General features: G+C 44.7%; 1 protein-coding gene across 2 annotated transcripts in view; it reads right to left on the bottom strand.

Moving 5' to 3' along the window:
• FRAS1 (Fraser extracellular matrix complex subunit 1) overlaps window positions 1-9621 on the bottom strand; it is a 290434-nt gene extending 280813 nt beyond the window's left edge. For both annotated transcript variants that reach the window (XM_014578940.3, XM_075929458.1), the window contains exon 1: window positions 9053-9621. In XM_014578940.3, the coding sequence (XP_014434426.3) occupies window positions 9053-9131 (79 nt within the window). In that variant the 5' untranslated portion in view covers window positions 9132-9621. The remainder of the gene's footprint in view (window positions 1-9052) is intronic.
• Between the last annotated feature and the right edge of the window lie 4067 nt (window positions 9622-13688).

Here is a 13688-nt window from a genome sequence, read left to right as displayed (position 1 = left end):
TGTGTAAAAACGAGCAGGTTTCCATCTTGTCCCCAACTGCCATCACAATAGGTTTGAGAACCGCACATTCAGGAATCAGTCCTGTCCCTCATTGGAAACAGCCCCTGGGATAACTCTGGGAGCAGGTGCAGGCTCTTAAGCAGCACGTTACATACAAGGCTGGTTAAATCAAACTAAAAATGTGCCAATAAGTCTGAGGGGATGAAAAGCAACCGGGGAAAACCACACCAAGGGTTTGGTCCAGCCTGCCACTGGCACATGGAACAGCCATGCAGAGCTGGGAATTCTGGCTGTGGAACAGACACAGAGGTCTTGGGGAGAGCACAGAAACAAAGTCGTCATAGAATCATAGGACACTAGAACTGGAAGGAACCTCGAGAGGTCATCAAGTCCAGTCCCCTGCACTCACAGCAGGACCCAGCACCAGATACACCATCCCTGATAGGTATGTGTCTAACCTGCTCTTAAATATCTCCACAGATGGAGATTCTACAACCTCCTTACGCAATTTATTCCAGTGTTTAACGACCCTGACAGTTAGGAAGTTTTTCCTAATGTCCAACCTCAAGCTCCCTTGCTGCAGTTTAAGCCCATTGCTTCTTGTCCTACCCTCAGAGGCCAAGGAGAACAATTTTTCTCCCTCCTCCTTGAAACTCCCTTTTGGATACTTGAAAACTGCTATCATGTCCCCTCTCAGTCTTCTCCTTTCCAAAATAAATGAGCCCAATTCTTTCAGCCTTCCCTCATAGGTCATGTTCTCTAGACCTTTAATCATTCTTGTGGCTCTTCTCTGGACCTTCTCCAATTTTTCTCCACATTTTTCTTGAAATGTGGTGACCAGAACTGGATACAATACTCTGAGGCCTAATCAGCACAGAGTAGAGTGCAAGAATGACTTCTCGTGTCTTGCTCACAACACTCTTGTTAATGCATCCCAGAATCATATTTGCTTTTTCTGGGACAGTGTCACGCTGTTGACTCATATTTAGCTGTGGTCCACTATGATCTTTAAATCCCTTTCTCAGTACTCCTTCCTAGACAGTCGCTTCCCATTCTGTATGTGTGAAAAACAGATTGTTCCTTCCCAAGTGGAGTTCTTTGCATTTGTCCTTATTAAACTTCATCCTATTTACCTCAGACCATTTCTCCAGTTTGTCCAGATCATTTTGAATTATGACCCTATCCTCTAAAGCACTTGCAACCCCTCCCAGCTTGGTATCATCTGCAAATTTAATAAGCATACTCTCTATGCCACCATCTAAATTGTTGATGAAGATATTGAACAGAACTGGTCCCAAAGCAGACCTCTGCGGAACCCTACTTGTTATGCCCTTCTAGCATGATTGTGAACTGTCAATAACTACCCTCTGAGAATGGTTATCCAGCCAGTTATGAACCCAGCTTATAGGAGCCCCATCTGAGTTGTATTTCCCTAGTTTATTGATAAAAAGATCATGCAAGACTGCCATGTCCGCTTTTCCCGTATCGACAAGACTTGTTATCCTATCAAAGAAAGCTATCAGATTGGTTTGACATGATTTGTTCTTTACAAATCCATGCTGGCTGTTCCCTATCACCTTATTTTCTTCTAGATGAATTCCTTAATTACTTGCTCCATTATCTTTCCTAGCACAGAAGTTAAATTAACTAGTCTGTAGTTTCCCAGGTTGTTCTTATTTCCCTTTTTCATAGATGGGCACTATATCTGCCCTTTTCCAGTCTTCCGGAATCTCTCCTGTCTTCCATGATTTTTCAAAGACGATAGCTAAAGGCTCAGATTCCTCGTCTATCAGCTCTTTGAGTATTCTAGGATGCATTTCATCAGGCCCTGGTGTCTTGCAGACATCTATCTTTTCTAAGTAATTTTTAACTTGTTCTTTTAAATTTTATCTTCTAAACCTACCCCATTTCCATTATCATTCACTATGTTAGGCATTCCTTCATCATCAGACTTCTTGGTGAAGACAAACAAAAAAGTCATTAAGTACCTCTGCCATTTCCAAGTTTCCTGTTATTGTTTCTTCCTCTTGGCTGACCAAGGGGCCTACCCTGTCCCCGGTCTTCCTCTTGCTTCTTATATCTTTGTAGAATGTCTTCTCGTTTCCCTTTATGTCTCTAGCTACTAGTTGGAGCTTGTTTTGGGCTTTTGCCTTTCTAATCTTGCCCCTGCATACCTGCATTGTTTGCTTATATTCCTCCTCTGTAATCTGACCTAGTTTCTACTTTTTATAGGACTCCTTTTTTTAAATTTTGAGATCATGCAAGTTCTCCTGATTAAGCCAAGTTGGTATTTTGCCATACTTTCTATCTTTCCTAGGCAGTGGAATAGTTTGCTTTTGGGCCCTTAATAATGTCCCTTTGAAAAACTCACAACTGTCTCCAGTTGTTTTTCCTCTCAGCCTTGCTTCCCATGGAATCTTACCTACCAGCTCTCTGAGTTTACAAAAATCTGCCTTCCTGAAATCCATTGTCTCTATTTTGCTGTTCTCTCTTCCACCGTTCCTTAGAATCATGAATTCTATGATTTCATGATCACTTTCACCCCAGCTGCCTTCCACTTACAGTGGAAGTCATCTGAGAAGGACTATCAGCTGACCTCCAAAAAGGGGTGTGCACATGTTTCAGCTACACACCTACCAGACCACTGATAAAACGTCATGAGCCCTAGTTTTTCAGGGAAACTACTTTTCTGATTTCTCATCCAGGGATCAAGTGCAGAAACAGTAATCAAGAAAAGCAGGAGAAGAGCCTGCTAGTATATGGAATAAAATAAAGGACAGAATCTGTGTGATTAGTTGGGAGTATCTGCATTCTCGATCTAGTGCACACTAAGGCATATACCCAGTGCAAAAAGTAGGGAGAATAGACAGCCTCTCAAGCTGTTTTCAGCACACTGAAAAGACTATGAGGAAAATGAGAATGGGCACATTTATGTTTGTGGCTTTTTATGTAATCAAGAGCTCTGCGTACAGATTAATTTCTCACTCTCTCTCCAATATTCATTGTCCCATTTGCCTTGAAACTGGAACTGCAGGTACTTTGAGATGGAGTGAAATCATTTCACTGATAGACCAAAAATAAATAAATAAATAAATGTAAAAAGTTGTGGTGTTCTAAGAACCCCCTCTTATCGTATTCAGAATGGATTGCCCCCAGTAGAAAAAAAAACTTAAAAAACACGACAAATAGTCCTGCGATTCCTTTGCTGCAATTGTCCTTTCTTATCCTAGGCTTACTGCTTAGTGAATCAGAACACCTAACCTCTCATGTTCTTAACAGGATCAGATACTGCGATCCATACTTAGGCAAACTTCCCGTTAACTTAAATGGATGTTCTGCATGAATGAGGACTTCCGAGATTTGGTCCATTATGAATTAAAGGGATTGTTTATTCTATTATTCCAGTGTCACTAAAAAGCTACGTGATGGCAAGATTCTAATTCTGTCTTAATAAGAAAGATCTTACGCTTAAAGCCAGAATATATCCTTGGATTGGTGGAAAAACAGCAAGGAGTCCATGCTTGACTCACACGGAAATAAACTAAAGGCGCAGTAAAAATTTACAAATAAATAAATATATATATAAGCACAGCAAAAATGTTATGACTTTAAAAGTTCGCTTGAATGCCAGTTCTTATTGGAATTACAAAAGGTCACATTCTGCCTACAGATCTGTCCATGTGACTCCCACTGAAATCATGCCTATCTGGAATTCGACCCAAATGGCATAATTTCATACATTTCTTTGGTGTTTTCTCATTGATATTTCTCTATACCTAGACTTTCTTGATCACACTGAAAAATGATAGACACTTCAAAAGTAGTTATTCTAAATAGCACGCACACCCAAAATGTTGTATAACATCATTCACTCATTGTTAATACCCTACTGCCCAACACTGACACCGACAATAATGAAAGAGAAAGTTTATCGAAGGAAATGATTGGTGAGAATGTGTGAAACTGTGCCTGTCTCAATAAGTCAAAAAAAGGGACGGGAATGAAACCACGAATGAGTTGAATGACAGCTCTTTTACTGATTTTTCTGGGAGACAGTCCTCTTCAAGCAGTTACATGCATCTGGCTACTAAAGACATGAGACGAAATTACAAAAGAAAAAAAGAATGCAGTGACAGCTGTCTTAAGGGACCACCCACGGAACTAACAGAACTTGGATGTCTGGTAGAGAGGATGCCTTTAAAAACAGATGAAGCAAAATTGTACAAGACAGTTTGGCTCTACATTAAAGCGATTGTTGAAAAGTTAGCTATTGAATTAGTGTTTAGCCCAGGTGTAACAGATTGCAGAGGCACAATCTGATCTTGGATTATTTTCCTTTGGTCAGAGGAGAGGTCATAAGAGTCCAGTCAAATTTCCACTAAAGTCAGCTGGCGGCTGTGTTTCCACTGATATCAATGAAAAATGGGTCGGGACCTAAGGATTACGACTTTGGATTCAGACTGGAGAGAATGGTTGGGGCAGATTCCCTCACCCAGAGGACATGGGATTGGACTCTACCTCAACACACTGGATTTGATGCTCAGTTACATCCAGATCTCTGCACACCACTCTGGCAATGAGCGTGGATTACGAGATTCCATTTACAACTTACTTCTGTTACAGCCCTTTTGCCGAGCCACAGTGGCATTATATAGGCATTACTGTAACAGACAGCCAGACCCAGGCAGTTTTTTTCTAGTTTGCCTGTTTTTAATGGTTTTGTTATATATAAACACTCACCACCAAGAGAAAGAGAGACTTTCCTGCACCTGGTTTTTCTCCTTACTCTGCCATTTTCCACTTTACATTTTCATCTCACTTATTTTTTTTTTAAATTGAAGAGACCAGTGATGACAGCTTCACCCCTTAAAGTCCACTCTGATCTCTAGATTTTATGCAATGTCAGGTATTGCCTTCAGATATCACTAGTCAAAACTCAAACCATTTTAACCCTGTAGTAAGGTTATTATGCTGGCTTATCTTCTTGATTTACCATCTGTAAACTTAATTTTTAAAAAGAGCTATAAAAAAGTGGAGCCTTTTAAGTACTGTAAATAAGTGTACCAAAGTTACGTATTATTGAGAGTTTAATGATCTGGAAGAAAAAGTTAGTGACCATTTAAAACAAAGAAGTAGGGGTCACCAAATTAAATTCATAGGCAGCAAGTTTAAAACAAACAAAAGGAAGTTTTTCTTCACAAAGCACACAGTCAACCTGTGGAACTCCTTGCCAAAGGATATTGTGAATGCCAGGACTTTAAGAAGGTTCAAAAATGAGCTAGATAAATTCATGGAGATTAGGTCCATCAATACTTATTTGCCAGGATGGGTAGGAATGGTGTCACTAGTCTCTTTTGTTAGGGTCTGGAAATGGATGACAGGACACTGCGCTAGATGGACTTTTAGTCTGACCCAGTGTGGCCGTTCTTATGAATTAATATCTCATACCTCTCTATCTACAGGACACAATCAAGATCAGTGCCCCCATTGTGTTAGGCACCATATGAACACAGAGAGAGAGAGAGTTCCTGTCCCACACAAATTACAACTTAAGCAGACGTGGGGTGGGAGGAAAAACAGAGACTCTGAGAAATGATAAAAGTCTCAGAGAGGTGGCCATGTTAGTTTGTAACTTTAAAAATGAGTAATCCACTGTAATGAGAGACAGTCCTCTTCAAACACTAGTGTTCATCCTGTAGTGCATAGGACTTGACACAAGTATGTTTGAAAACACATTCTAGCTACATTTTTGCTAGCTTTCCTACTACTGAACTGTCCTGCCCTCAACCCAGTGCTGAGTGTACTCCCTGATACTTAGCACCCTGCACGGGTACAAAATTTGGATCTGCTTAGGGATGTAAAATCCTATTTACTTGTTTAACCAGTTAAACATTAGGTTTCACCAGTTCAATTAAAGGGGGCACAGGTAGAGGGGCTGGTTCAGCCCCACTGGGCTGGATTCCCCCTTCCCCCATTGCTGAGGCCAGGCTGGAGGAGTCTGCACACCAGAGGCAGAGGGTGTGCCATCCTGGTCAGAGCAGCCCCTGCCTATGGGGCACATGTCATCCCGATGGACAGAAGCTGCTCGCAACAACTGCAGCAGCCCATCTCTGCAGTGAACCTCCTGCAGGGCTGGAGCAGCCCAGTGCCCACAGCAGGCAGAGAGCTGCTCCAGCCCCCACTACTTAATGGTTTACCAGAACCAGTAAGCATCACCCATTAAGGGTGACACTTATTAACTGCTTAACCATCCACATATCCCCACTATGTATCCATCTGCAATCTGCCAAAATGATCGGCAGATATAAAGTGGATATCTGTAAGAGATTTGCCTGTATTTCCAAGTTAGCAAATAGTTTTTCAGATAAATAATCTTCTACTAAACCCAACACACATAAAAGGAAAGTACCTCCCTGCACCTCCAGGAAATGCATTCCTGTTCACATACTGAACCAGCTTGGAGTGGGGAAACCCAACTTAATTGTCAGATGCATGCTGGATTCCCTAAACAGAGGGATATTTACACTGTGCTCTATCAAGATTGCTGTTGTAAGAAAGGTGCTTCACTCTTAATTTCTACACGCACATTATTTGGATTACTTGATTTCACACCTGACAATGATGCTCTTCAACTAACACACTCACACCTATTATTAACTAGTACAGGTTGAACCTCTCTAATCCAGAACTCTCTCCTCCAGAAACATCCCTTGTCCAGCATGATTTTAGTTAGCTGGATGTCCACTTTTCATGCATGTGGCCAAGTTTCCCCGCAGTACCATAAAGTTTGGTTAGGGCCACCAGTCCTAGCTCTCAGTGTTCTGTGCTGTTATTTAGCTCTAATTTACCCCTACATGTCCTCTGAGAGCCCAGTAAGCAGTGGAAGTGTTGGTAATGCTGCTAGACAATATTGACCTCCCGTGATCCAGAAAATTCTCTCGTTCAGAACCAGTCAGGCCCAAGAGTTCCAGATTAGAGAGGTTCAACTTGTAGTGTTTTAAAATTTTGTAAGCCGCCTCAAATATTTTAAATAGAGAGGCGGGGTAAAAATATTTTAAAATAAATAATAAAATTATTGTTATGGACCAACTTCTTGATACCTATTGCTTCCGGGTCATGATTTTAAAAGCTCCTAAGGGGACTGAGTCTTGGGAACATTCAATGGAATACAGGCTCCTAAGTGAGTTGGGAGATTTTGATCATGCATTGACTGATGTAACTTATTACTGAAGAAGGACCCTGAGCGTGTTAAATTCAATAAAGCTTAAGTTAATGAGTCACTATGATTTAAATGTTAATCAAGTCAGAGTCCTGGTTCCTAAAGGAATGGTAACTGCCAAATTTCACATATGTAAGGTTATCTGCTTCCCCCCTCCACTGCATGGCAGGGAAGAGATCAAAAGGGCAGTAATGCTGTGCAAAGTGGCATGCGAAAGGGGTCACACCATGGGAAAGGCAGCTATGGAATATGATCGCACTACTAGATAACTGGCAGCCCCTCCGTTCCACTTCCACATCGATGAAGGCAGGGCCGGGGAAGAATCATAACCTGCAGATGAGGCAAAAAGCAGGGAACATATCCCTTTACACAGGGCATTCCCTCTAGAAACCAGTGGCAAATCCACTTGCAAAAGACGCATGTAAATTCCTGCTGCTCAAAGCAGTGACAACACACACTGCACAGCATGTGAAAACCGCCTGGACTTGACCCACCTATTCTTCAATAACTGAAAAGCAGCTAGTGCATTTTCATCTTGTTATTATTTATTTCTGGATCAAGAGCTAGGATGAGACATGGCAGCTGAGAGGGTAATCTGAGTGTTGGGGTTTTCAAAGGACGGAAGATGGGTTGAGAACAAAGGTGCCAGCTCAGGGAGAATCACAGAGACGGACAGGGCCTAATTGGTCAGGGAGGGTAGGATGTTCAAAAGCACCATGGCAGTATAGGTATCCAGCTCAGCTAGGGTGTGCTTCCCGTTAGGGATATGAACAATTAACTGGAGCAATCCCCTGCCCACCATGGGCCAGGGACTCTCCAGCCCCACCAGAAAAGCCCTGGCCTTGGCAGGACAGCCTTGCCCCATTTACTCAGTTTACTGGTTAAAGGTTATGTTTAACCAGTTAACTGATTAACTGGGATTTTACATCCCTACTCCCAGTCATTGAGTAGCTTTCAAAAAAAAAATCCTCCATGGACCTGCCAGTGCAAGACTGCCCCCTATTGTGTGAGAGACACAGGATGGGGGAGACCAGGCAGTGGCTCTCAACTTTCCAGACTAGCCTACCCTGTGCAGGGGTCTGATTTGTCCTGCAAAAAGTGTCACCTCCCTTAAAGACGACTACCTTACAAAATCAGCCAGGAAAATACGCAAGTGCCCCAGTCCATTATTGCTGAAACATGCCTCTCTCCCTGGTACCACAGGACTATCCAATTAATGGAACTATCACCATCCTCCTCACATCTCAGCGCACAAAGTATGTACAGCAGTGTGCGCACAGCAGTGTGCGTGTGAAATCTGAGTTTGCATGGACTTCCCCAGGGCTTTCTCTGGAGCCTGTGGCAAAACCAGGCAAGTATCTCGAGGAGCTGCTGCACCCCCAGGGGCTGTGGACCAGAACCACTGAGGTAATGACTGCTGTGGGGCAGGGGGGACAAGCTTTGGGGAGAGAACCAGACCAGGCAGAGGGGTGTCATGGGGGGCAGCACACCCACCCTGCTGTAAGGCAGACGGGGGGGGGGGCAGAGCAGCAAACAGCACCAATCCCCCTCCCCCCACTCAGGTCAGGGGGGGGAGTTTCCCACGCGGGCACCCCCTCCAGCTCCCGCCTCTGGCACCCCACAGCGGCTCCCGGGCTCGGGTTCTCCCCGCGTGCAGCCGGCTGAATCATGAATGAGCCCCGGGGGCTGGCAGCGCACCCCCCCCCCCCGGCTCCCCGGGCTTCGGGCGCCCGCACCTTGCAGCGCGCCCCGCCTCGTGGGGCTCCCTCCCCGGCCAGGAGGCGCCGTGTCCTGCTGCTGCACCCGCGCCGGGGGGCGCCCGTCAGGACTCACCTGCCGCCGGCGGGGGCACGGCTGCGATCAGGCCGGCGCAGAGGAGCGCCGCCCGCAGCGCTGCTGCCCGGCCCTGCATGGCGGGAAGCCCCCTGCCTTCCGCCGTCCTGCGTGGGGCAGGCTCCGCCACTCCCCGCGGCACGCCACGCGGAGGGAGTCAAAGGGGCTCCGCCGCCGCGTGGCTCACGGACACGCGTGGGAGACAGACGCTCCGCCTAGTGCTCCACGTTGTCCCTTTGCAAACTTCCCGGTTGCCCCCAGCTGGGGGAGGCAGAGCCACAGCTCTGGCTGCAAATCCGAGTCTCCGCTTCCCAGGGCTGCGCGTGTGGGGGGGGGGGGGGGGGGCTCTAGTGCACCCCGCTTCCAAGCCACCAGCCCGGTAGGCAAATCCGCTCGGCGAGGCTCGTCGGAAACTTTCTGCGCCCAGCCGCGTTCGCCTGCAGACTCCCGCTGGGCTGGCGAGAACGAAGCAGAAGAATGAAAAGGGCGCTGCTGCTAGGGGGGGTGCAAAGTGCTCCCCCTCCCCTGCACACCCGCTTGCTTTACAGCGTGTTCGCTTTCCCCAGCCGCTCCTGCCATGTGTCCGGGGGGCGCATCAGAAAGGGCCCTTTGCAAAGACAAAAGAACCTTCCAGGGAGAAAGCCAGAGAGCCCCAAAGCCACGTGCCTGCAGAAAATGCCAAACCCGGAGCCGGGATGCCCCGCTTAAAGGAGAAGGCTCCTCCACTCTCACTCCCCCCCTCGGTGTGAAAATGGACCCGGGGCTTCAAGGAACTGGCAGCGAGTCACGTGGGAGAGCGAGCAACCTGATCCCCGTCTCCATTCCGCAGGAGTTTACAGGCTGGCCTTTTGTCTGAGCTTGGATCCAAACTAGGGACGCAGAGCCCGGGGCGGGGGAAGGCAGCAAGCTCTCTCTCCCGGGATCCAGCAGCTCCCACGGGGCAAGTGAGTCGGTAGTGCAGTCACTTAGGATAGGATCCTGGTCCCACGGACGTCAGAGAAGTGTGCTACTGCCCGTGGAAAAAACAGGACTGGGACCTAAGCAAGCAGTTGCCCAGTGGCTTAGGAATTAGGGCAGAATACTGCAGCATTTTTTTAAAAAAATTGAGCTCTTACAATGGGGCAGCATAATCCAGTGGCTAAACCAGTGCAGGAGGAGACAAGTGACCGTGGGCAATCACTTCACCTCATTCTGCCCTCCTAGCCTTTGTCTGTTTCACATGTAAGTTTGAGACAGGAATGTTTTTTTACCATCTGCTTGTACAGCACCTGACACAATGAGCCCCCACTCTTGTCTGGAGCCTATCCCTACTACTGTAATAGAAATACTTAATCCTGGCATTAATATAGTACTTAAGTGTAATAACAATTAGCCACCAGCCCTTGTTTTAACATTTAGGGCACTGATTCGGCAGAGCGCCATACAGACACAAAGGTCTCTCCATATGGATCTGATTCCAGGATGAGAGTTTAGCTTATCTCTGGGGGTAGGGACTCTCCTTATATTTATTTGTACACCAGCCAGGCCACTCTCCAGTGGTCAATAAATAATAAAAACTTAATACATTTTCAATGGCACAACAGGACCTAACTCTCAAATGGCTTTTTCTTTTAGTGAGGTGCCACTTTTGATATGAAGAGAAAAAATGTTTTCTTAGCAGAGACTGCAAAACTAGCGGCAGCACCTCCATCTGTAAATATACGTAAGGGATAATGTCAATGGAACAGAACGCTGTCATAGGATAATGGTCTCCTGCTGGTACTTACAGAAAATAAATGTCCGGGCAAATTCTAGTTATTTATTATCAAAGCAGGAGGCACTCATCCTCTGCCAGTGTTGAATTCTAGGGACTTTATTTCAAGTACCCCAAATACATGGCTGATGTAGATATTTAATCCTGTGAGGCAGAGACTGAATCCCTTGCTCATTTTGCACACGTGGTCCCACTGAAATGAGGGGTGTTCTGATTCCCCCACCTTGGTGCTCCCTTTCTTGGACAAATCTAACCCAAAGGAAGCAAAAACAAGTTTGCTGAAAACAAAACTCTGTTAACAACTGTATTTTTTAAATAAATATTGAACCTTACCTAAATACAACTGAAAGCTGCCTGCTTTTCCCTTCTTGTGTGTGTGGAATGAATATCTCCTGCTCCAGCAGCCTCTTAAAAGTGAATGGGATTTGGAGGAATTGGTTTAATTACCATATTTTTGTGTGGCCATGCTGTTGGTTTTGCTAGAATACTACTGTATATTTGAGAGAGTTTGTCCATCTGTCTCTTTAGGAACTCCTAAACCGTAAGTATTCAGCTTCCTCTTATCTTAACAAAGCAAGATAAGAGTTTTGTTGTGCCAGGAAAATGGGATGTGCCTGGAATGGGATGGTTTTATGAGAAGCAAAACAGAAAAGAGACAGAATCGCCAAGCAGGTGAAAAGGGCTGGCTGGGGGTGCATCCCCCCACTAGCCCAGAACTGCCCCAACCCTCAGCCTCCCATCCCCCAAGCACCCTGTAGGGAGAACCGGGGGAAGAGAGCTGAACTTCTCCCCTCTCCCTTCATACAGGAACATTGCTGGCTGTCCCCATTGTCAGGGAGTGAGGGGAAAGTGCACAGTTTGCTGTATTCCTCACTCTGGCTGGGGAGCACAGGGGGGCAGATGAACCTGGATCTGCCCCAGCCAGGGGACGTGTACCCCTCCTGTGCCTGTGCCCACTGAAGTTGCAACTGTCATGGAGAGGTGCTTCTCACCTGTCCCCAAGCTGCTGTGATGGTGAGAAAGCTGGAGCAGTCCTCTCTCCCCAGGGCAGCTTGTATACTGAGCCCATCATCCCCAGCCCCACCCCAGAACAATGATTCAAATGAAGCGTGGACATTTTAATGTTAATTTTCCAAAAACTAAAAATTGAGTAAATCTTCTGGTATCAATATATGGTGGGAGGAGGGGGGGTTTCTTTTTTAGTGCATGACCTCACATTGTAGCATAATAGTGCAATTTCTCATAGGAAAGAATTGTTGGACTCAATCACACTCCCATTGAAGTCAATGTGATTATTGCCACACACTATATAACCCAACTGGCTTCTGATTGATTAAAGTGTTGGCAAATAAAGGCCAGCAAACCAGCAACTGGACTCATTAATTCAGATTCCTTTTGGTGCTGTTTGTTATAAGATGGTAACAGCAAACATGTTTTTGTTTGAGAGAGTGTAGGAGGTATCTTTAGGAAGAGCATTTAGGCATTTGCTCTCAGGTGGTTTTATTCAGGTCAGACAGACAAGCAAAGAATGATAGCCTGGAATTAAACCAAAGTCAAGTAAATATTTACTACACAGACTGAACTTGTGTGTCTTAGCAATGTTGGTTTGTTCTTGCTTTGTGTATTTTTTTACAGTATTCAGGGTTTTTGTCTGAAAAGAGATGCTCTAAGTTCCTAGAGTAGTATAAGGAATATATTCTGCTATTGATATTAAAAAGTAAAATTTAAAGAATGTTAAGGTTGCAAATCCAAATATTTAAAAGCTAAGAAATGCCAGAAATAAGTTGCTGATACTTGATTCAGCCTCTTTGTATGCATGTGCTATGCTGTAGTCTTTAAATACAGAAATCATATACTGTTTTTCCACTGGACTTCAACTTCTTTCCCTCCTCCCCAAGAGGAACTAGTAATTTTAAGTATTTGAGCACACAATTTGAGATGACTTACAGGAGACAGATTTTTCAGAGGGCGATTACTTTCTGTAAATCAGGCCCCCTAAAAATGTCTCCAGTTGGACATCCAACATCACTAGTCACTTTTGATTATATGCACATATTTTACATGTAACAATAAATTATAAATTGAGTTGAGAATCTGATCTTAGGTACACTGGTGTAAATGTGAAGTAAATCTACTGCATTCAATTCAACAGAATGACCTCATGTTCACCCCAGTGTATCTGATTTGAGAATAATGTTTTGTTTCTGATATGCAGTTGTACTTAACAAGCTGCTGAAGTCTCACTTTAAATAAAATCTTTGTACTAATAAGATGTGAGCTGAGCATCCTTTGTCACAATCCAGTCTGTTCTTAAAACCTGATCACTTACTAACAGAAATCAGCACTGAGTTCTGAGATGGAAAGCAAACCTCTTTTGATCCTGTATGAATTCCATAATTCATTATACTACAGTTCCTAAAATAACTGCAAGAAACCACAATGTATGCCTAGCACGGATCCAAAAGGCAAATAGCAATGTACATGATGAGCTTCTTGCTGCTTTATCAGGCTATTGCTATTATTAATAATGGAGGTGATTATGATAAAGATAGAAGCAGAGGGACGAATAATGAATACCAGTATGTGCATGTAACCAAAAACAAAACAAATATTTGGCATTCATCCATTTAAAAGCGAGTAGAAATAATTAAGGGAAAGAAGTCTTAGGCCAAAGTCGCCTACGACTTACACAGGGGAAAATCAGAAACAACTACATTGAACTCAGTGGAGAGTACCTGGTGTAAAACTGGTGAGAGTCAGAAGAGGATCTTGGTTGGAACCAAGACCATCGTAAACACAGGTTGATCCGCAGGATACAAAAGAGACCAAAGAGGAGTGTTTTCCTGCCATGTAACAATCCCCAGATCCTCCCCAGGCAACCTG

Source organism: Pelodiscus sinensis, chromosome 5, assembly GCF_049634645.1.
Source record: "Pelodiscus sinensis isolate JC-2024 chromosome 5, ASM4963464v1, whole genome shotgun sequence".
NCBI classification, from domain to species: Eukaryota; Metazoa; Chordata; order Testudines; family Trionychidae; genus Pelodiscus; species Pelodiscus sinensis.
This window is presented reverse-complemented; position numbering and strand designations above follow the sequence as displayed.